This window comes from Papilio machaon, chromosome 5 (genome assembly GCF_912999745.1).
Source record: "Papilio machaon chromosome 5, ilPapMach1.1, whole genome shotgun sequence".
Taxonomy (NCBI): domain Eukaryota; kingdom Metazoa; phylum Arthropoda; class Insecta; order Lepidoptera; family Papilionidae; genus Papilio; species Papilio machaon.
The window spans coordinates 9,266,307-9,290,916 of record NC_059990.1 but is presented as its reverse complement, the minus strand read 5'-3'; the positions used below and the strand labels follow the sequence as shown (position 1 = coordinate 9,290,916).

General features: G+C 33.8%; 1 protein-coding gene across 4 annotated transcripts in view; it reads left to right on the top strand.

Annotated features, from left to right (window-relative positions):
* Positions 1-24,610, top strand: part of LOC106709595 (teneurin-m) — a 204,466-nt gene that overhangs the window by 21,798 nt on the left and 158,058 nt on the right. For 3 of the 4 annotated variants that reach the window (XM_014501424.2, XM_014501422.2, XM_014501421.2), the window contains exon 2: positions 19,551-19,595. The exons of the other annotated variant lie outside the window; for it this stretch is intronic. In XM_014501424.2, the coding sequence (XP_014356910.1) occupies positions 19,551-19,595 (45 nt within the window). The remainder of the gene's footprint in view (positions 1-19,550; positions 19,596-24,610) is intronic. 4 annotated transcript variants of the gene reach the window in all.

Sequence of the window (24,610 nt, the reverse complement as noted above, 5' to 3'; positions counted from 1 at the left end):
TCACTAATATGTAGATATTTGTTCCACTATTGCATTTCTAAGTACTAATATGTTACAAGATTTTGACAATGTCAAGTTTTTCATCAAATTACAGAATATTGAGTAAAACATGTAAGGATACTAATCAAAACCAGCTTTTATCTTCTCGGTTCAAGATCTTGTAACATTTCATACACACCCACACATACACACATGTGTCATAGCATTGTCACTACATTATTCCCACAACAAGAAGAGCTGGACTACGAAATACTCGCAAACGCCGCCGAAGTCCCTGCAATCACGAACGAGGAATTCGTAGGCGCATACAACGCAATAAAGAATAAGAAGGCACCGGGTATGGATCGCATTCCTAACGTAGCCCTGAAGGCGGCAATGAAGGGAGAGCAAAATGGGTTTCAGGAGGTATTTAACAGTGGTCAGCAGTGAATGTATTAATAAAAAAATATATTTGTTGTTTTTCAACACGAGTGGTTTGGCGAACATTAATTTTTAAATAGTGTAATTTTGTTTCCTGAAAATAAATTAAAAAAAAAAACACGTATTTTAACTTATTGAAGCACAGTAAAAATACATACATTGAAGGCTAAAGGACACCGATATCCAATGCCTTAATAAATTAAAAACGAATACAAACTGATTTTCCAAAAAAAAAAAATTTTTGTAAATATGTTTTTTTTATTATTTACACTTCTGTTTCCGCATCCGTTTCCGTTTCCGTTTCTGCTAAAATTTATTTTTGACATCTGTTTCCGTTTCTGGTTCCGGTAAGACACTTCCGTTGCATCACTACTTTTTATGAATATATAGACTGGTTATCGAAAAGAAAAACACTATACTGTAAGTTTATCATTTGACATAATTTCCGAGTTGTTTACTATGTCTGTCGTAAAGCAACACAAGCATGATCTAAGATCAACTTTCGAATTATAGGAGACAAAAAAAAAACATTTTATAACGATATTTGTGATAGGTACAATTATATCACAAAACCAGACCTTTCAAGTAAATTTTCATCAAATACATCATAAGTTACTTGTAACATTAAGAAATAAACATTAACTTAGTAAACGGGTGTAATTCGAATTAAATCTATTTCCCAGTCTATTTAAAATAAAACTGCAAATAGCGGCGTTTACTTTTAGCTTTAACAAATAAAAATGTTATTTACCTCTGTCGCAATTAAGAGTAAAATAATTAGATTAGTAGCTGACTAAAAGCTTTCATTGAAAGTGTATTTCATTGAAATTGGTTGCGGCGATACCCTGACCTCTTTACTTTCTTTGGCGTTTGTTTTGTTCCGTTCGCTCAGGTCCGCGCTCCGCAAACTACATTCAAACGGAACCGTTTTCATTTGGGCAACGCACCGGCGCATTCCGCTCTAAACCGCCCGAATCCGGATCTAGGTCAGAATACGCCCGCGCCCGTTTAATTGAAAAAGTTAAATCGCCCATTTTCGCGCGGAATCGTTTCGCGTTCCCTCTTTTTGTCCTTTTTTCGGTGTTGTTTTTCACAATTTCCCATATACGTCCCTGAATAGGACCGATTCCGATGTAATTTATTGTGACATCTTAGTCAATTGAATGTACGTATGGATTTAGCGACAGATTTTACTAACTTTTTATGGCATTTTATAGCCTTATTAAAGTTAATTTATCTTACTAGGTGTCGCCCGCGACTCTGTCCGCGCGGGGCTTACAAAAACTATGTCAAATTTCAGCGGGATCCGTTCAGCCGTACTGGAGATACCTTATAACACTCATCCAACCATCCATCCATCTAAACATTCTTATCTATATATATAAAAGAAAGTCGTGTTAGTTACACTATTTATAACTCAAGAATCGATTTGACTGAAAATTGGTGGGCAGGTAGCTTAGAACCAGGAAACGGACATAGGATAATTTTTACCCCGTTTTCTATTTTTTATTCCGCGCGGACAGAGTCGCGGGTAAAAGCTAGTTTATAATATTAGTAAGATGTAATCTTTTCTTGGTATACTAAACTCAAACATCATTTGTTGCAGAAAATCCAAACCTATATTTTTTTGTTATATTGCAATGGTAAAGCATTATAAGGGTTTTGATATTCTAGCCTGACTTGACCTAGATATTTTGAGATATCCATTACAGGTCAATTCGCCGGTCAGTTGCTAAGACGTAGTTAGAAACTGCGTACATATATAATTAAATTGAGTATAATTCTGCTTCAATTAATTAAAAACACCATATAAACGTAACATATACAAACAATACAAAATCTATATATATAAAAGAAAGTCGTGTTAGTTACACTATTTATAACTCAAGAACGGCTGAATCGATTTGACTGAAAATTGGTGGGCAGGTAGCTTAGAACCAGGAAAGGGACATAGGATAATTTTTACCCCCTTTTTTATTTTTTATTCCGCGCGGACGGAGTCGCGGGTAAAAGCTAGTATTTAATAAACCTTTGTTGACCGTTATATCATAATGATTGACTTTATACTAAAGCTCTCTGATATAAACTCAAATAGCAATTTCAATCTTATTCCATTCAGCATAGATGCCAAAATCGTTTCAAACTATCAGATGACAGTTGACAATTTTATGACGTCAGTTAGCGTGTTTTGCGAGTAAACAACTCATAAATTAAGTTCGCGTGGACATGCACACAATACTGATAGATGGACCGACAAATGTAAACGGAACGATAAAAAAAAAAAAAACAGATATACGCACCACTGTCCGGGCCGTTGTGTCGATGGTGGGTAGTTTTGTTTGGTGAAATCTGCAATATAAACACGTCATCGTCGTATAAAAAAATCACTCTGTAACATATCAAATGACGATTTTTTTTCCCAAGTTAATCACATCAATTCTTGTTTATTAACTTTTGTTTTGCTTTATTGGATCACTGAAAAATATTTACGTTATTATATTTTGGTTTCCAAACACAAAAATAATCTTACTAATATTATAAATGCGAATGTTTAGATGGATTGGATGGATGGATGGATGTTTATTTGAAGATATCTCCGGAACGGCTCAACAGATCTTGATTGAAATTTGGCACAGATGTAGAACAAAGTCTAGAAGAACACATCTCTTACTTGTTAAGATTTTTTTTAATGCCGTGTAGACAGAGTCGAGGGCGACAGCTAGTATATGATAAAAATATAATACATTCTGTCCTATTATATTAAGATCTGAGTCATTACTTTTCAATGTCATTCTTTTCTATTAGCTTAAAAACTATCTATTAATTTTATATAATACTTTGTAATAACAAGAAACTCTTTCATTTTACAACATCATAATACAAACATTGAATGATGTAAAGAGGCTTGTTAATGTAATCGCGGCTTTATGCCCAGTTTACATTACTCCAGTCCAGCTGTCGAATCCAGCGCTCGTTTATATCTGGATAAATGTAAAACCAAAACTGAAATGCAGTGCGTAGATGTATAAATTTTATATTTACCAGTTGTAATCCAGCGGTGGATTCGGTCACTGGACTGGATTAAAGTAAACTGGACATAAAGTTATGTTTGCTTGAGTTGTAAAGATAAAGTTGTTGCATTTTTTCATTAGATAACATTAATGAGCTTTCGAGACGTTTACTAAGATAATAGTGGATTACGTTGTACGAGTAACTTACTAATAAAAACCTTATCTCCGCTTGTAAAAATTAATGGAAATTTAATCTCATTCAACGCTGTTCCACTTTTTTACCCTTTGATAGTAGCTCGTACTTCGTTTATGTGCATTCGTAATGCGTTTCGTTTTAGTTATTTATAACTTTATTATCTTAAATACAACATTTTATCAATCACATGATATATTTGAAATGAATTTGTTGTTTTAAGATAAGATCGTATTGGGAACTATTCTTATCTTAGCAGCTTCTGTTTGCAAACTATTTACTCGGATGTCTCTTCTGATTTGATTAATAAGCTCTCTTACTTGCAAAATTATAAAATAAAACTCAGAAACAAACACAAATATGAATCATAATTTTATTATTCCTGAGGTGAATTTTAATTTTATCCTTCATGTTTCATTCTAGCTGTCTTTGCTGTCAAAACAAATAATCCTATATCAAGCTGTCTACTGAAGTTCTACTGAGAACGCTCAGATTCGGTTTTATTCAAATAGTGTTTGTTTAGACGATGTACCTGCATAATCGGCTCTGTGGAATGATTTTCTACCAAAAAGGGATTGTGTCCCACAGAAACAAGCGGGCATCGGGCAGCGGGCAAATGGATGGCGCGGCCGCGGAATAATAAAGAGAGCTTAGCATACAATTAAAGTGTGGCCATCGCCCCCTCCCCTTGCTCCATCTGATAATGGCGGCCACAGAACTCCGTACTTTTTATTATGATCTTTTTATTAGAGTTCGGAAAGCACTCGAATGAGCCTCGTTAAAAGTCTTAGAGGTCCGCAAAGCTTCGAGTGGAATTTCGAGGGTCCATTTATTTGTTCCGTTCATTACTTACTTAATATTTAAATTTACTTTTTCATAAAACGCTCCGATTTCAAAGTCTCGGCGTCTATGAAAGAATTTTCCAATAATCGACGCTTTATTCAATAAGCAACTCGATTTGGGATAAAAGGAATTCATTGATTAAAACTTATTCCAAGCATATTAATATAAAACCGAAAGAAAGTTTATTGAGAGTATATTGATCTGATCAGACGGTGTACCGAAAACATTATAAAATATTTGTAAGACGAGATTAAAATTAAGACATATTAATTTAACAAATTACGTATTTAGTCTTGAATAACAAATATGATTCACAGAACTAACTGATTTGAGTGAATTTCAACTTATACAAAGAAAGGATGATATTACATCTATTCGTAGAATAGTATTATTTCAAATATCATCGTCATTAAATCATAAATATGAACGTTTCTACCTCCATGATCACGGATTTTTGTAAATAAATAAAAAAAGGAAAAAAATGACATTATACTGCAAAAGGAATACGTGCAAACACAAGTACGGACCAAGAGTCTGTAGATGTCTTTTAAAATAAATAAAAAAAACATGAATATGACAATTATGGATTTAATACGAATGTTTTCATCTTTAACGTAAGAATAATTTTAACTGCATTAACATTAGCAAATTAATATGGATATGGACATAATGAAAACATTAGTGAGAATCAGAACAGAACTTTCAGGTAATGATAACTTATTTTGTAGTTCGAGAATAGATTAATAAATAAAAAAAACATATTTTGACATGGCATTCTATGTTTATATTGGTCTTTATTCTTTATGTGAATATAATACTTGCTCGCTAGATTTGCCTGTCATGTGTTGAATACAGACGCCTTTGAATAGAGACCACTTTTCACAAAAAGCTTATTATAGGGTGAGTTATAAAAGATAGAGGACTATGTTTTTGTGACCGCCAAAGATTACCGCTCGGATCACAGATCATATCTGAATTAAGCTGGGAGTGGTTTTAAAAATAATTATTTCAAAACAAAACATTTGTTCATACAATATGTAAATTAAACAAAATATGTATTAATGCAACCTGCACATATCTGAGAAGAAATTCAATGATATGTGTGAAGTCAACCAACCCGCACTGGGCCAGCGTGGTTGACTATGGCCTAGTCACCCCTAACTTGGGGTAGGCTCCGAGCCCCTCGGTGGGGACGTATAGTGAGCTGATGATGATGTACTCGTATTAATGTAACTGACTTTGAAGTTTTTCACACAAGAAGTTGTGCACAGAAGAATTACAAATACACTATACTTTGAGCATTTGTAATATTATTTGCAGTCAACAATAATGGACTGTAATTACATTAATATATCACAAGATGTGATATCAAATGTTTTAATTTGCAGATAGAAACGTAGTGCACTAACCGCTGAATGTGCCGTTGGCTGCCAGCTCCCCTTTCAAGTAAAATATCAATTTCCCGCCGCCGGCCGACCGCACGCGCGCCTTCATTTATCAGAAAGCAAGCTCCGTTTAAATAAAACATCTTATACCGACAACTTACTCGGGAAACAGCTCAACCAACTCACTGGAAAAAACTTTAGATATAATAAAGTACATCAAGCTCTCATAACCTTATTTCTCTAATGAGTAAAGCTAAAAGAAACTTTATCGTCAAATGTTCTATATTCTGATAGTTACGCCAATTTAAATGTCAAGCCTTCAGGTTTTTTTTGCGCACGAAAATGTAGCCAAGAATTCCAAATTTCAAATAGCCTAATGAAATCGAAATATGTATTTTATCTTATTAATTTATATAAATTGTTTTAAAAGACGATAATGGTGAAATGTACTTTGATTTTTTAATGAACTGGTCCATGCAGTTGAGTAAAGTTGCGGTTTTGAACCGCATAGCTTTTTAACATTAAGTGTAAAAGAAATTCCTTCATATTCTTTGTCACAAAATCTAGCTAAGAAATTATACCGTCTTTTTATATTCATAAACTTTTTTTTAATAAATAATTTAAACGATAAAAAGATTAGTATTTTTAAAAATAGAATCAGTATATTCCGTTTCTATTGAAAATAAACTGTATCTCGGTAGTTCCGTTCCCAGATTAAATAGTCTCTTATTTTGTGCAACAGAAAGTCGCTACACTATTTATGTGCTCCTAGTTCAGCGTCTTTATCTTTTAGTGCTTTTCCTCTGCAAGAACTATTTGTTATTTTGCCCCTCGCTACCTCGCCTCTTCCCTTTTAATGGGGAATTACCGGGGCGTTTCGCCCTTGAATACCTTATCTAGTACTTTATTAGCGGCCTATTCATACTAAATAATGGCACCAATAAGACTAATGTCCGAGTCTCTGTCAGGATAAATAGTGAATGCAACAATCGCGTGCCTTTTCATGTCTTAGTTCATTAACGGGTGTCATAAATATGTCTCTCAATAGATATACCCTGAAAGGTGAACAAACCTTATTTGGAGACTGACGTAGATTAAAGTTTTCATCATCATCACAGTCATCAGCTCACTATAAATCCCCACTGAGGGGCTCGGTGACTACACTAATTTGGGGGTGACTAGGCTGGCCTAGTGCGGGTTGGTTGACTGTACATATATCTATGAATTTCTTCACGGATATGTGCAGCCGTTCACCGTAAGAACGTCGAATAAATGTACATATGAGAATCTTAAATCTAAAAACACATTGGTACGTGGCGGAATACGAACCCAGGACCTGCAGATTTCAAGTGCTTAACCCCTAAGCCACCGACGTGTCTTAAGTTTTACTAGAGTTAAATCAAGCGCGGTTTATCTGAGCTACTGCGCATTATTGGGTCATGTTTCTTTTAATCCTTTAGCAACCTAATCTGCATGTCACAGGGCTAAACCGTAAACTAAATTAATGGGTACAGAGTTTAGACTTAGTATCAAAAGCGCTAAAGATGGCTTATTCTGAACGGTAAAGGTGAAACGGCATAACTTCAAACTGCGCGCCGTCCAACTTGAGCTTAATAATTTTAGCTTAAAAGCTCGCTGCTATCGCTTTCGCGTGAAAGGCTTAGAAAGTTCGCTCTACTTAGTTTTTAAGCTAATTTTTGGCAACAGGTCAGATTTTAGACGTAGTATAAATTCCATTAGTCCTGAGGTTTACTAGACTTTAGACCGGTCGTCTGACGGCGCACGTGAAGCCTTCCAGTACAAGTCTAATGTTACACAAAAGCTGGCTAATAAACAAAGGCGGTGCTTTCTTTGTTTCGCATTCACTGTTGCTGAAAATATCCACTTAAAGTTTCGTAATAGTTGCACGTAAGTAGCAAATAGCTACTGAGTCACTAAGCTTTTACGAAAAGGCATTCAATTACCGAAGGAAAATTATTTGATAAATTATTTAATACGTTTCAAAATGTTTAGTATACACATAAAATATAATCAAAAATGTCTAGCTTTTTGTTTTAAATAGTGAAAACGGAAACATTAATTACATCCAATTCCATTTTCTTACTGGTAAAAGGACGAACGTTCACAAAGCTATTCGCCAACAAACACCAACCCTCGGCCAGTTGATCAGAAATATATCACGTATACATTTAGATGGTGAAATCTCCATTTCCTGTATCTAACATTGTAGTTTTCCCATCCCGTGAATTATACAAAAGGTCCCCATGAATTAATGGCGAATGGCCATTGAATGCGACTTCTGGGGGTCAGTTGAAAAGGAACCACTGCCTCGGCGGTTAATGATGAGGGTGAAGTAGAAAGAAATCGGAAGTATATTGCAAATGCGCCGTTAGGGCTGATCCAATGTTATTTCAGCTCTGACTGTAATGGACGTTGCATTAAAAAATTTACGCAGTCTTTTGATGTTGATATTATTTGTAATAATGACGTACGAACAACAAAACAAACGCCTGTAATTATAACTAACTAAAGGGAAAGCTGTAACGTTATCTAACTTTGTCAAAGTAGGAAAATATGTGTTGGTTTTTTAATCAATTGGTTTCTTAATGTCAAGGAATCACCAAGGTTTGACAACCACCTTTTGTGATATTTATATTGAAACCTAACATAAACCGAGAGACATGCGTTCATCCCGTATATGTACATCGCGCGCACGGCATTGACAACGTCGGACGTAAATCACACATCGGCCGTAATGTATAATTCAGGAGTCTGAAAGCAACTGGACGGTACGTAATTCGGCCAAACACCAAAGAAGATTCGTCCACTCGGGCGCTGCCCGCGTTGCCCGCGCCGACCAATTTTACGGTCTGCCGGCGTCAAGCGGCCGATTCAATTTTGCTAAAATTTTTATTTGGCCGAATTCGAGCGTGCGAGTGAATTTCTATCGATGGCCGAATATACAATTCCCTTGCGATCCGAAGTGGCTTTCGCGTTCGCTCTTTGCAGGAAACGAACGGCCGTTCGGGGACCCGAGCGCACGGCTGTGTAATGAAACAAAGGAAAATACCAAATGAACTGAGGATATTTTTTCGCGCTAGTTTTATAAAGTTTTATTGTTAAAATGCTCCTGTAGAATCAACTGCTAAGGAAATAAAGTGATGCAGAACACAATTTAAATAAAAAGACTATGAAGATTTGCATAAGTCTAAATTACACCATACAGATTTTTTTTAAATCATAAGGTGACAGACGATTAAACCACCACTTGAATACGCCGTAATAGCGAAGCAACCGCTGCCCACTGACATTCGCAATTACAGAGCTGTTGCCTACCTTTAATCGATTTAAACGAATTTAACGCTCTATTTTCCCATATTTATATTATACAATTCTACCATCAAAGCGAATCAAAAGTACCATCAAATGTTAAAAGTAATTGTACTCAGGGAAGCTCAAAGACTTCGAGTATCAAGTTCACATTAAAATTAGTTCGAAAAAGATAGGGGCGAGGGCAAAGAAATGATCGAGATATGCCGCGATACCATCCCTCGTTTCAGGGCCATTAATCAAATGTCACAAGCTATTAAAACGGGGTGGTGAACGCATCTATAAGCTCTACGATCTATGCATCCACTGTATTGGAGCAAAAAACAGTTGTTATTTCTTTTTATCGTAGGGTGAGCTGTCAGCGCGCTATTGATATACTGCAAGCCCCTTTGCTCTATTATAGCGTATGAGATGATTTTTTGCTTTAATATCTTCATTAGTTGGTGCATTTTATTCAAGCACCAACAGCTACATTAAAGGGTATTAATACAAAATATGTTATTGCAAGAAGGTTCTTTATATCCAACATTTTAATTTAGTTTTGAATTTTCTTTCATTAAAATTTGTATATTTAGGTAGGAATCATTAAACACCGAATCTGTACGAAGCGTAGTTTTTGAATACTCTATAACATTTACATTTAATATGGCTATATATTCAGGTGTTAAATTTTTACGAGTATTTTCCATGATGTAACATTGCCGGGCTAGCTATGTTTACATACGAGATTCCTTCAGTTGTATGGTTGTAACATCCGTATATTTTTGAAGAATTAAAAATGTAGATTGTCACACTAAAACAAAGAATACATTTTACCTCAAAGCTTGTCAAACGTAGATTTTACAATAAAAGCTTTTTAAACACGCTTAAAGGATAAGGATCGCGTTAATTGGAACGCCGTGTCCATTAAATTTCTGACACCTGATAATTTTTAATCTTTACCTTTCTACAGTTTTGTTTTATAAAACGTACAAATTCCACCTCGAGCTTTTGCGTCAATGGTTTCTCCCCAAATCAAATAAAGCACTTATTTATTTAGGTTTCATTTTAATATTCATCATCACGCGAATCCAACTAGCCCTCTACATATTATTATTTTTTTCGCTCTCGCGTGTTTGTTTTTACTTTAATTATTATCGTGGTTATTTTTAATTTAAAACAATCAAGATATTTGTTGATATTTTGTTTTATTTGCGCTTATTTTTGAGTGCGAAGGTTTGTATTTAATTTAACACAATGTGTGATTGGAAAATCACATTACAGCACACTTTGAGTATATTTAGGCACTTTAGTGTAAAATAGAAATTATAGAAAAAAACTTGAGAGGTGTCAAGGGACACCCGGATGGAACGAAGTTCTTTTCGATTAATTAGTGAAGGAACCAATGTTTATTCTATGAATAAAAAACTTAAGTCTTCACAAGAATTACATTTTATTTCTATGAATTTTCGTTATATATTGTCACGTCGTTGCCATGGTGAAGTAGCGCTCATTCGTCGTTAACATACCATAGCAAAAAGTGTCGTGACAACTTTTCGTAAGATTTTTTTCCGTCTAGCCCCCTTTCACAACGCTCGATAAGGAACTTCGTTCCAAATTGTTCTAAAATCAAATAAATGAAATAACTAACATATGAATAATTTTTACTGAAATTGTTCTAATTCTTCTTGTAATTCTATATACATATATAAACTGTGAAAGTTATCTTCTGGTGGTTTTGAAAGCATGTGATGGATTTCTCTCGTTCATTGAGAAGGGTTTCCATAAATGAAGCTTTCATTTTTCGCCTCGAAGAGTATTTTTCTTGCGGGTTCTTAATGATGTTAGTATTGAAGGTCGAATCAATTTACGTATCGGTTTCAATTCGAACCATTTAGTGGTAATTTTAAGTGAATAGTTTAAGCATTTCCTTTTTTTTTTAAAATGTGCAAAAAACACTTTTGTAATATTTTTCACTGTGTCAAGTTAGTTTGAATCCTTTTTTTGAAAATCGTAGAAATGTACAAATATTTTCAGACATAAAAGTACAGAATTCATAAAGAAAGATTTACAATTTCGCCCCAAATTACCACACAAATAAAAACAAGGAAAAAATAATTGCTGCTTCTTTATTACATTAACAAAACGAGCGTTGTTTTCAAGACTTGCCTTATTTTAATATACCTTCTAAAATCCACCCTGAGGGTGGAAAGGGTTCGCCGGAAGAGCGGTTATTTATAAACCAATTAAAACCGCTGCGACCGCCAGATAACATGTCCGATGAATCGGGAAGGGTTCTCGACTTTAGACTCCTCGGCTTTTCAGTCAATGATAAGTGTTGACCCTCAGGTTTGATATTTAATTCGATTGTAACTTGTTATTTCAAATGACAAGAAAGCCGCAAGAGAAAACGTTATCATTATACATTGCCTCGCGACATCAACTATTAGAAACCACATCGAAAACAACGCTGTGTGATAAAAGTTAATATTAATAAATCAATTTAGTGATCATAGTTCAAAAATTTTAATAAAACATATGAATTCCTTTTCATACAACTTTAAAATAAAATTAAAATAATAAATTTTCATCCATATACTGTGCACGGCTATGTTTTGCTGCAAAAATATTCAAATTTGACTAATACATAATCCATGCTTTGATAAATTGATTAATGCGTTTAATCTGTGTGACCACTTTATCGCGCCCAGCGGCCGGGACCTTCACATTTCTAATGTCATCGATTAGCACAAAGGCTCGAGGTCAACAAAAAATATGAGGACCCAACAGCTGCGGACGATCGCTCACCGAGATGATTAAACGCACCATTTGCAAGGCCGGCGTTATGAATCGACCGATTAAAATCTGACCGCGCAAATCCTGTACATTGGTAGCTATCATTAGGATTAATATAAACCTTTAGAATTTATTGGATTTTGAATACATTAAAATGAACAAGTATTTGGTTCGTTACAAGTAAAATACGAAAATAAAGCCATACCAAGAATATAAAAATTTACACTATTAAATAGACTTCTAACAATAAGTAGAGTATTTAGTAAAAATTTTAATTACATTTAGCTAAACGTATAAATTTAATTTATAACTTCTAGTCTGAACGAGACCGTCTATAATCTCGTAGCTGTCGCCTACGGCGTAGTGGCGTAGCTTTCACGCATTTAGAGCTACGATATTCGCATTCAGCCCGCAGCTATTGCGTGTTAGAGTCTACAGGGAGAGTCGCACTGTTACCGATATTTTATAGATAAATGATATTTACTTAGCCCGGGGCAATCCTCTTATTCTTCTTGACACTTCTACAGATTGTCTTGTTATTTTAGATAAGCAATAAATTTCAAACTTATTTATTTAAATCATTTTATATAGTAATTCAGATAAATTATGTGATTTATGTAGTAACTATCTTTACACGCAAATAATTATACATAGACACATAACTAATTCAGCAAGTGAGTAATGCTTCTCGATCGTTGACATTTAAAATGTTATTATTAATTGATTGCGGGTAACATTTCAATTGAGATTAATTATATTTGAGTTTTGGAATTAATTAAAAATAAATAGCGGCTTTTAACAATCCACATTGCGTTACAATTAGTGAATGGCTTCATGAATAAATTAAACTTACATTTGTTCATTAAAGCCAATCAAAACGGTATAGCTGAGTTAGTTCACGAGCAAATTGAACAGGAGGTGCGCTGTGACGTCACTAAGCGGCGCGCAAACACGAACAGAGTATAAACAAACAAACAGACAAACGGCTGTGATCCCTCTGTATACGTTTGCATTACGTGTTCCTTTGCGGGACGATGATTGAGGGGCTTCAATTGACAGTTTTCGGCTGCCTAATACACTGCTTTGGCCAAAACGAACAAAATGAGATTGCATTTAATGAATAAATGAATATCGTTTCAAAATTACTTCAAATTAGTTAGTTCCTACAACAAAAATGTTGGGATACTGTTTAAAAACTACTAGGATATTTTTTTGACTTTGAGATTTGATATCAAGTTGTGCTATAGCTTGATTATGTTTGATACTTGTCCGTTTTATATACATACGATCAATCTTACTAATATTATAAACACGAATGTTTAGATGGATGGATGGATGAATGTTTATCTGAAGGTATCTATCTCCACGGCTGCATGGATCTTCTGAAATTTGGCATAGATATAGTACATAGTTTGGAAGAACACACAGGCTACTAATTAAGTTTTTTTTTTATTTCCGCGCGGACGTAGTTGAGGGCGACATCTATTAAGTTATGTTGGCAATTAAAAGTGTCGATATACTAGTGCGTCGCAGTCAGTCTCGAGTAGCGCAAGTTATTGCAGTCAGCTGATAACTGCTGTGATATCTCGGCCATTGAAAATGATTCATAGCACGACAACGCATTGCCAAGCGGTCGACGACACTGCAATGTGTGTGACATTTGAAGATGTAAATTGTAATAAATACAGATGTATTTTGCAATAATTAAACTAAACGTTAAGAAGATTTAATAAATATAGTACATTAAATACAGTATAATTCAGGATCTATTGGAAATACAAGATCTTTTTACATATATAACTATACGTAAACTTGCTGTAAATTCGCCGAAATTACTGAAGTATTCTTATTACAATTTAAGATTGGAAAACAACGAAATAAATACAAACATTCCATTTGTAAAACTGTTCGAAACTTACCTGAAACTAGTTACATTCCTTGCTACGTAAGAAATAGATTTTTTTTCTTCATTGGGAATTTTTATTGTTAGTTGGACGTAAGTGCAGATTTATCGTTGGTATAAAACTCACAGTTGCGCTGCGCTGTTCATGGTCGTAATGCGCCGTCAGAGCTCAAACTACATAGTTCGTTCAATTGTTCTTTTTACATTGATTTAGAGGTTAATTTATAAAGCAAGTTTGTTTATGAACATTATTGCTTTATACAATCTTACTTATGCGAAGCGTAATAAAAATAATTATAACATACATTATTTTGGAAGACATAATGATATTGCTGATTTTTTTAATAGCAAAAGACGGCAAAAGAGCAAGCGGCCACTTGAATTCGTCAAAATAGCGATGCGACCGTTTTCCGTAGACGTTACAATTGTAGATGCGTTGTCTTCCTTTAATCAAAAGTGGATGGGATGCAAAAGATAGTGCGAGCTTTACCAGTACCTACTGATAATGATGAACCGCACTCTTTTATATGAAACCAAAGAAAATTTTACACGGAGCAAATATACAGAAGAAATGAGAACCTTTGAAGTCCTATTTAATACACTTGTCTTGTCGCAATGATAAAAAATCTGATTCCTAATTTAAGACGTAAACTATATTAAACAAGGTAACATGAAAATAACATCTTTTGTGTGATACATCCCTGGCAAAATCTAACAATAACAAGCTCCAGAGGGAGAGAAAAAAGGTTGTATTCTGCTCGTTTAATTAGACGCTGAAACGCGTCTGGCTTCCTTTGAAATATTCCAAAAACCATAAAGTCTACGGAACCATTCAACGGGCGCTAAGGCTGGCCTCGAACAATTCGTTATTTTTGTGAAAGCAAGCGTACTAATAATCATAACTTTTTATACAATTTTCAACTTTTTCTTCATGAACATAAGGTATATTTAAACAATGAAGAGGTTTATTGTAACTGAAAATACAGATTGATACAATTGTATTCCTATCCAAATACATTATCACTATTGTAATACAAATTTTAATATTTATAAATTGTAAAACAAATTTACAATTGCAGTATGTATGAAAATATACATAACTAGCTTTTACCCGCGACTCCGTCCGCGCGGAATAAAAAATAGAAAACGGGGTAAAAATTATCCTATGTCCTTTTCCTGGTTCTAAGCTACCTGCCCAACAATTTTCAGTCAAATCGATTCAGCCGTTCTTGAGGTATAAATGGTGTAACTAATACGACTTTCTTTTATATATATAGATTGTTACATTATTTACTTTGTTTTCTATATTATTACAATGAAATTATACTAATAATTAAGATCTTTATTAAAGCAAAACATATCATCTTGTAATAGACGAGGTAATATTTTCCCACAGAAGCCTACAAAAGAAAGCTGGTAGCCAGTTACACGCACGGCTGACTGCGTCCGCCGTCACCCACAATACTTATTCTGATCATTTGCGGTTAGAACCAATCTTTTATAAACAATATAGTAAAAGAAAAAAAATCAATTTATTAAAAACAGAGACTACTAACACCGACAACCCGATATCTAATGATATACTCTCAATATGAAATTATTTACTTCGATTTAAAATAAAACAGTTGTTAGTAAAAGTATATAAATTTGAATAATTTCGTTCAGTAAATTCATTAAAGCATTTAAAATGCCAACGATAACGATTTCAAAGTAACACGTTCAAACAAATCACACGTTGAACATTTAAATACAAAGCCTGACTCAACAGAATTAAAAGAACCTATTCACACTTCCATTTAGACCTACGACCTTATTCCTAAAGGCTTCGACCTCGTGGATCGTATTAGAGGCTTTTCAGACGCTCCTACGTCCTCGGTCGAGTCCTCACTCGGCTTTTGATAGTTAATTAAACGTCAGGAGGGAAATATTCGCGTCATTAGGAAAACTCGAGACGCTGCAGCCGCGGCCGGAAGCGACGTCGCCGCTCCCCTCCCCCCCTAGCGCTTCCCCCCGCTTCCGCACAACACTTGGCACCTACCATATGTCTCCGATATGCTATGTAATATAATAAATATACATTTACTAATATAGAAGATATCTTACATTTACCACAGACCTTCAATTTTGTTACGTTTGTGTTTGGACTCCAAAAATACGGAACAGATTAACATCAGCCGTGTTACCCGTGTGTAGTACGTTGGTAATAGTAACATATACAATACTTTCTCTGCTTTTTTTACATTTAAGTAAAATCCTCTATCAAAATAATGTATTGAATAGTATATATAATAACTAAATAGTGACGAAAAAGTATACGTTTTCCACTTCATTAATCGAGTTATCATAGTAGTAAGCGCACGCATACCCGCCGAGTGAAACAGAAAATATTTCTCGTGAATTTGAATTCACGGTATTTAACGCCATTGAAGACTTAGAACTTTATCTTGATGAAATTATAATTTTGGTTGTTTTTAATGTTTTGTTCAAAATTTCTTATTTTCATTTTTTTAACTTGTTTGAAAAATAAAAAAAATATAAATACATTTTTTTCCATTTACTATAGATTAAATCCCAAAAATGAAATTAATTAATTCAAATAATATGAGGTTAAATTGTATGGCTAATTTAAGACCTTTGAAGCCTTTGTTGCGGGTTGTATTTGATTCTATAAATGTAACTCGGTTAACCATAATTTTCTTAATATTCAGTAATGTATTACAACCACTTGGGACACTTTATTAAACCAATACTTGATTGATGTTGTATGATTTCGGCTTTTATTAATCCTTTGGGTTTACATGGAATTAATATTTTAAAATTGTGTTCAAATGTTTTACACAAATTTGTCCTTTATTCTTTTGTATATAACTTACTATTTACGATGAAATAACGCAGCTAATGAGTTGTTTTTCTTTTTTCATAACTTAACGTTGAGTTTTATACATTTTTGTTTATTTTTGTATCTGTCTTATAACTGTTAATAATGTAAAAGCCTATGGACCGTTGCATTCTTAGTGTTTCATTTAAATTTTAGTTTAAATATAATATTATGTCAACTCTTTCATCGCACGCTGTTTAACATAATATTATACCAACCCTTTTATCTCACGCTGAAATTAGACATTGCCAGAAATCATGGTCATTGAAATATGATTTTCCAAAGTAACTTTAGCGGGAGTAGTTTTGTATATATGATACAGTATGAGTACAATACTTTTTTATAAACACGTCTAAGGGTTAACACACGTGTTTAGTAACCGTTTAACCGTTTTTGGAGTTATACAGCATGTTTTAAAATGTGAACATTCAATACTAACATTGTTTATATCTATAAACATGTCAACTATATGGTAGAATACATTAAATAATTGTCCATAATTAGGGAGGACTTAATGCTGTCATTAGAACACGAATTGTGTGCGATTAAAATTTTTAAACAAGATTAGTGATACCAACATTTTATAAGCATCACTTATAGCATCAATGTACCCGTATTCGACATCCTTTACCTCTTGATGGGATTTCGTCCTGCCACTCGATAGTTCCCATGATTTTTTTTTATTTGTCAATGAGGCGATTTTTTGTACTATACATAGTTGTTTATCACGTAACAATTTTGCACATATATTGCAAGATTGAATATGGATTTAACTATTTTAATTATATAAAAAGATCACTATTTAAAGTGATGCGAAAATTCTATATTTTATTGGAATTTAGTGTTTTTTTATTGAGTTGAGGTTCTTATGAACGTTCCGACACGAATGAAATGCTCGGAGACGTATTACAAAGGCACTTCTTCCTTGACCTCTTTACGACTTTTTAGAAGGTCCTAAGTTCTAATATGCGTACGTGCTGGCGCCGCAATGGCCGCGATAAAGAACCTCAACCGTCCCCGCCCCGCACCGTGCGCCCCGCACCCGGACCGGCGCGTCCTGGTCAAAAATATAAAGGGCCAAAATTAAATTCCTTGCGGTCCATAAAGTATAGAATTACGTCATTATACGCACACGGAATTCTCGCTTTTCATTCTCTATTTGCGAAGTCATTTTTTCCACAATATATTCGATTTTTAACGCTCTTTACTCAGCAAATATTACAGATTTTTTATACTTGATCCGATATTGGGTATCAAGAGATGGGTTAAATTTTTTCTACATGTTTATAATTAATTGCGTATCAGCCAAGTGAAGTAATTATATTAAGATACTAGCTGTTGCCCGCGACTCCGTCCGCGCGGAATAAAAAACTTTATTAGTAGTCTACGTGTTCTTCCAAACTATGCTCTACATCTATGCCAAATTTCATGAAAATCTGTTGAGCCGTTCCGGAGATATCTTCAAACAAACATCAATCCATCCAAAAATTCGCATCAATACATAGTATAAAACAAAGTCGCTTTCGCTGTATGTCCGTATGTATGCTTAGATCTTTAAAACTACGCAACGGATTTTGACGCGGTTTTTTTTAATAGATAGAGTGATTCTTAAGGAAGGTTTGTATGTATAATAAATGCATAATATAGTAGAGAAACACTGATAAATTTAAAGTTTTCTAATGTTATGTCGTAAATAAGCACGTTTTTTTGGGCTTATATTGCAAACGCTGGCTGAACCCTACGAGATAGACCAAAATAATGTACTACAGTATTGTTCACCTTAAAAAGTTCAACAAAAAAGTCCGCGATGGTATATGTCTATCTCTTAGGGATAACCCAGCATAACCATTTTTATTCTTTTACGAAGTGATTTTAAACAATACAGCATTAATCCTTATCCATTTAAGTACCTTAAATAAATTGTGCATTTATTCTGTAGTAGGTATATTTTGCATTGCACCCGTGCGAAGCCGGGGCGGGTCGCTAGTTTATAATATTAGTCAGAATCGTATATTATGTTTTTAAATTTTAATTCAAGTTGAAAGCAGAAGATGTTATTGACACTGGCTGGATATATTCGTTTCAACTCATCAAACATTCTAAGACTCAATACAGGGAAGACGCCATTGTTCCGTTTTAAAGTTTGAGAGATCTAATGTCGCGTGACGGCGGCGCGGGAATTTTGATAATCCCCGCGCGAGCGATTCTCAACCTTAAGCTCCAAGTAATTCAACTTAATTTAATGGCACATGACGAGGGAGCGGAAATTCGATTGTGATGTTCGATTGACCCATTATAGACCTTAACGCCGATAGTTAAGAATTCAATTTGATCAACGCGAATAACACATGTTCGCACGGGGAATTCGTGAGATTATAATAGGTCATTGTAGATGCATCCCTTAGATTTAAACGAGATAGAACTCTTCCTCTAATAGATTTAAGGTTCATTTTTGTTGCATGTAAGCACACTCTAAGGATGAAACCGCGGCATATGCTTAAAGTTCCTAACATTTTCATTTAATGTTTGAACCGTTGTCTAAAATTACCCTGTTGTGTCGCGCGGCATCACGACTGTGTGATAGCAGCGTCTTCAACGTTTCATTATCTAATATTCTCATAATTTCACCACATTTTCTCTACAGCGTACAACGAACGTTTTTCTCCTACAAACCTTTAACCTTCGATCGAATTGACTGACATTGAAAATGTAGTCAGTTTGATTATCTCACAATAAGTAAATATTACTTTATTAATATGTAGATAAGTAAATCTTTGTGAACTTTTTTAACATAATTTGTATTTTTTTACAGGTGAGTCGCAACACAATGGAGATGGCTGCGGTTATAGTTATATAAGTGAGTAAAAACAAATTTAAACAAGTAAACACACATGAAGTGCACAAGTGCAAGAATAGGTGCTTACGTTATACGAGTTCACTTTAACAAATAGAAAAAATATTGTCTGAAAACCGTATTTCAAGAGGGGATACTTATTTATTTAGGTATTAAATATTGCGTTATTTAAATATATTAATGTAATTTTTATAATATGCATATGTTATATGGTTCTTTGTCAATAACTAAGTAATAAAATATAAAGAGAGATTTTTACTCGATATTATGAATTCAAGTTTTATAAAGTCTTGTTCCACCTTTCAAGATATTCCTTTCAAGTAGAATTCCTTAGTTTGATTATGCTTTGACGGAAAAACAGTCCCGCGGAAGATTTCCAAGTTTACCCGACGTCCGCTAACTCAATTAATAAACTTTGGTTTCGCCGGAGTCCGTAAACTATTGGCTGTATTGATAAAAGTATATTTAATGACGCTGCTCTACGTTTTAATTTATTTACTTACTAACAGTTATTAGGTTCCCAACATATGAGCACATATTACGTACATATTTACAGTAGAGGAAATTTATTTTCTACCCATTTAGGTGAAATTTCATATGACACTGGCATTGCACAATTAGATGGTTTCCATGGTAACATGTATATACATAAGTTTTAAATTGTATCTTTTATAACAATGAACTGTACAATATTTGAGCCGTTTTTACTTAAAATTAGTTTTACGAATGATAGTCCAAATCAATAGCCAGAGTTTTACAATTTTATACGATAATGTTCTATGTAACTTTTTTCTTAAGGTATCCTATTTATTTTTTCTTTTAAGTTACGATTTAGTATAAAAATACTCACTTAAGTATAGGTAAGCCTCTTGAGATCACTTTGTTAGATTTTCAGTACTTTTGTATACCAAACTAAAGGATAAATTTCTGTTTTACTTAAAGTAGACACGAGGGAGGAGAGGTAACCTCTAAGTCTTATTTAATATTTTCTAGTGATTCTCTAAAGAGTTATAAACGAACATTAAGACATTTGTTTCAGTTTATTTTCATACCAACTATCATACTTCGACTTTTAAATATTCCATTTTTTTGTACAAATGATAAAAAAGTGTTACACACTGGCCAGAATTATGCGTTCCAAATTCAAAAATAATTGCTATCTTACTTTCATCATCAAAGCAAAATACTAATTGATTTACGAGGAAACATTAAAACTACAACTTAAGAAATTAAACGTGATTAATCAAAATGTTTTATATTTCAGATTTAATAAAAATAGGTGGCTAGTATAGTTAATGTCTAAAACATTTAATGAAGCAAAAGGAAACTATAAAGTTCGAAAACGCATGCGAAACAAGGTTAGCGTTACGTTAGTTGGTATATGGCAACTTGGTAAGAAAACTGACCCGTAACGCAAACGGGCGCAAACTGCAACTCCGACTGGCCCGCTTCGCATTTCCAATTCCTTTCACGTCTCGGCGTGTCCGCATATCTTCCTACTTTTTCCCACTTACTAAACTTTTATTGTGCGTCCCTTTCTCGTCTGCATTCGATTGCAGAGCCGATTTTCAGGTCTCACTGAAGCTGGCATTTGTTTCCTCTCGCATAGAAAACTTCTGATTTTATATTCCACGTTTTCGGTTCACATTTTTTTTACGATTTTTCACTTCGAAGCCGTGCATAATATTGACACTTTGGCAGAATATTTGTTTGGATAAAATGTTAATATTCATTAAAAAAAAACCCACACACCTATAAATGAAGTGGTTTTAACTATATATTTTTAAAACCACCAAACATTTAATAAACGCTCTACAGATTTAATTTTTTTTTTGGTAAATACCATAGAGTAATCAATTACTCATTATATATTTTTTTAATTTCAGTTGTTCATCCTCCAAGAAAGGACATGGTCTGACGGTGAAGGTACTACTAACCCTTGTTGCATTTCCCACCGCTTACTACAATCAAAAATGCACTTAGAATTATATAGGTTATACCAAACTGTGCAAATGTCTGAACACTGCTTTATAAATTTCACTAACGTATACCCTAACTTTAATATACTTTGTATTCTTATATATTTAATAAATTAACCATATTTTTGAATATTAATTTTTATAATTAATAATTAAAATATTAATCGTAGTCAATGAATTGTTATTAGTACTCGTATATAGGTAAATATTGCAAATCGAAGCATGCCTGCTGAAATATTCTGATATAATTCTAGTATGGCTTATACTGTTGATATAGTCTATTTATATAGTCTAATATTTATGTCAAGTATATTTTATCCATATATGATAGAAAAGGTAGTTAAATATAATAATAAAATAAAATAAATAAAAAAATACCAAATCGTAGGATAGATATGAAAAAAAATTGATCGTTTTGTTCCTTAAGTTTTAATAAAATAAATATTAATTTTAAGTTATTCCTAAATATCTCCACTTAATATTTATCTATTTGGGTAAGTAAAATATTTGTTTCTTCAATTGAAAAATATCCCGCAGAAAAAATGTAGCCTTTTAAAATATTCATTTCACTAAAAGAAATATACTTCGACTGGATAAAAACCGACTGCTTTCAACGAACAAGAATCTAAATCTGAAAGAAAATATTTCAATAGAACACAAGCTGGTTGTAATTATTCCCCTTTTCGCTTTCGCCCTCCTCACGGATCGGAGGCAAGAATCGTTCTCGAGGCCACACCTTTGAAAAATATGGTACCTCATAACTCACCAACACAAAAAAGCGGTAATTTAATGCGATCCCTTAAAATAATATGTAAAAATACGCGGCCTGGATGGGCTACTCGGCCCATTTCGGACGATTTCGGTCAATTTCGACCCGTTCCGACCATTAAGGGGCCCATCTTTCGCGCCGTTATCTGGCCCCCGCGAATAAATCGTGATATTATTTCTCCGTGCGAAATATTATTTTCCATATCTAATCAGTGGGTCGAGAAATATTGAAGCGATATGGGAATCGTGTTTATGCGTTACGTCGACCCTGAAGGTGGAAATATTGGCGAGGCCTCGTACCTCATGTTAGGGTGAATTGGAACAACCGTTTTACGTCTTAGGTTATATAAGTCCAATATCTTATATAAATTCCTCTCATTGAATATTATACCAGTACCTCTATCTGTAGGTAAGTTCTTCATAATTTGAACACATTTCATACCTCTATTATTTATTATCATTCGTTTATAAACGTTAGTAATTCAAGTAAGTGGGTTAAATACTTTTTCAATATACGGTGTTATACGAGACATTCTCACAAAAGCTATTTCTCTCAACTGAATGAATTTATTTATTTTAAAGTCATCTACATTGGAATTAGTAATACTAATTATAATTTGAAATACAAAATGTAGTCTAAAATTTATTGAAAATCAACGACGGTCCGGTTAATGAGTAGTTGGACGATTTCAACGTCTCAGCAAATCCCGTTACGGCTTCCATTACTGACGTCGTCTGAGAAAGGCTTTTAAATTTCAAAAGCGCCCTACGAAACTCGAGGCAAGCAGTCGACGAGTCGTCCGCGGTGGCTCGACTCGAAGATTTTAATCAAGAAATCTTTGTCGCTCGCTTAATCAAAGGAGAAACTTAAATAGTTGGGCACGTCATCGCCGGACACTCCAAACGTCGCTTCATCCTTCTACTTGATGTTGATGCTTCAATACAAAGTCTATCCAAATATTATCAAGCTTCAAACTAGACTTGCGTAAATTGATTCTAAATAGATTATTAGACAAAATTACACCAAATAATATGCAGAAATTGTAAAAGATCACTTTAACGTAATCACATTATTTTAATTATGCTTCATTTTAATGGGAATATTTTTGTCGTTGGCATATATCATTTTAGGCGTTGAACGGACAACCTTAAACACACGTTCTCACTCCGAGCGAAGTAGTCCCTCTTGTCTCGTCGCATAAATGTATATTTTATAAAGTATTCATCAACTCTTTACTCAAATACAACAATGTTCGCTTCAATACATTTTGTAGAAAGATACAATTCATAATTGAATCAATTATACAAATTTGATTCATTGAATAAAGTTACTGTAGACTTGTAATTTGTCAGCAAATTGATTTAAAGTATCTTAATGTAAAGACGTCATTTACATTTGACGCTGTAACAGTTTACTTCGAGTTTCTGTGAATTTCTGATTACTTGGAATGAAATATGATTTTCATGTTTTTTTTTATCGATCTTGCGAAGTAAGAAGTCTGGTATTAAGAAAAGCCATACAACGGATAAATATTTTGATTCATTTGCAAAAAAAATTACTTGTAAAATTTGCAAGTAGTAGCACATTTTTTTAGCGTGGGGAAATGCTGCATACCACCTTTGCGGGGACAAGAATGGTTGTGTCGGACTTGTACATGCTAAAACCACACGGTTACCTTCTGTCTTGTGCCAGAAACACGGGTACGCTCTCGTACACTACCGTGATCCTGACGGCATGGACACAAGAATATAATCTTACCTAACACTTATAAATACCAAAAATATTTTGTGCGATACAAACGCTCCGAATTCTCGTATTAATAAGAAATATCGGTTCATAATTAATACCAACCATACAGCGAATGAATAGCTTCAATATTAAAGCGAATATATTTCCACTTTAACTAAAAGGAATTCCGATAGGGGCCCTCGATATACAGTACTAATTAACCGTTACCCAATTACAACAGTCTTCTGTTTAAATATTTATACTTTAATACAATGAGGTAAGAAACTAGACGACGTTTTTTGATATTGATTTTCGTAGTATCAAGTACGTACGGCGTAGAATCGATTGTATTGTGTTACATTTGTGGACTATGCGGTTAGAACGCGTCTGGCTGCGGTTTCAGGCAATTTTTCGTCCTTATTTGTGGACCGAATTTAACAATTAGGTACCAATTTTAGCATAATGTGTTAACCGTTAACATAATTTAAAAAAAAAATACGTTTCATTTAAAAGTATAAATTGTATAAACTAATAGAAGAGAA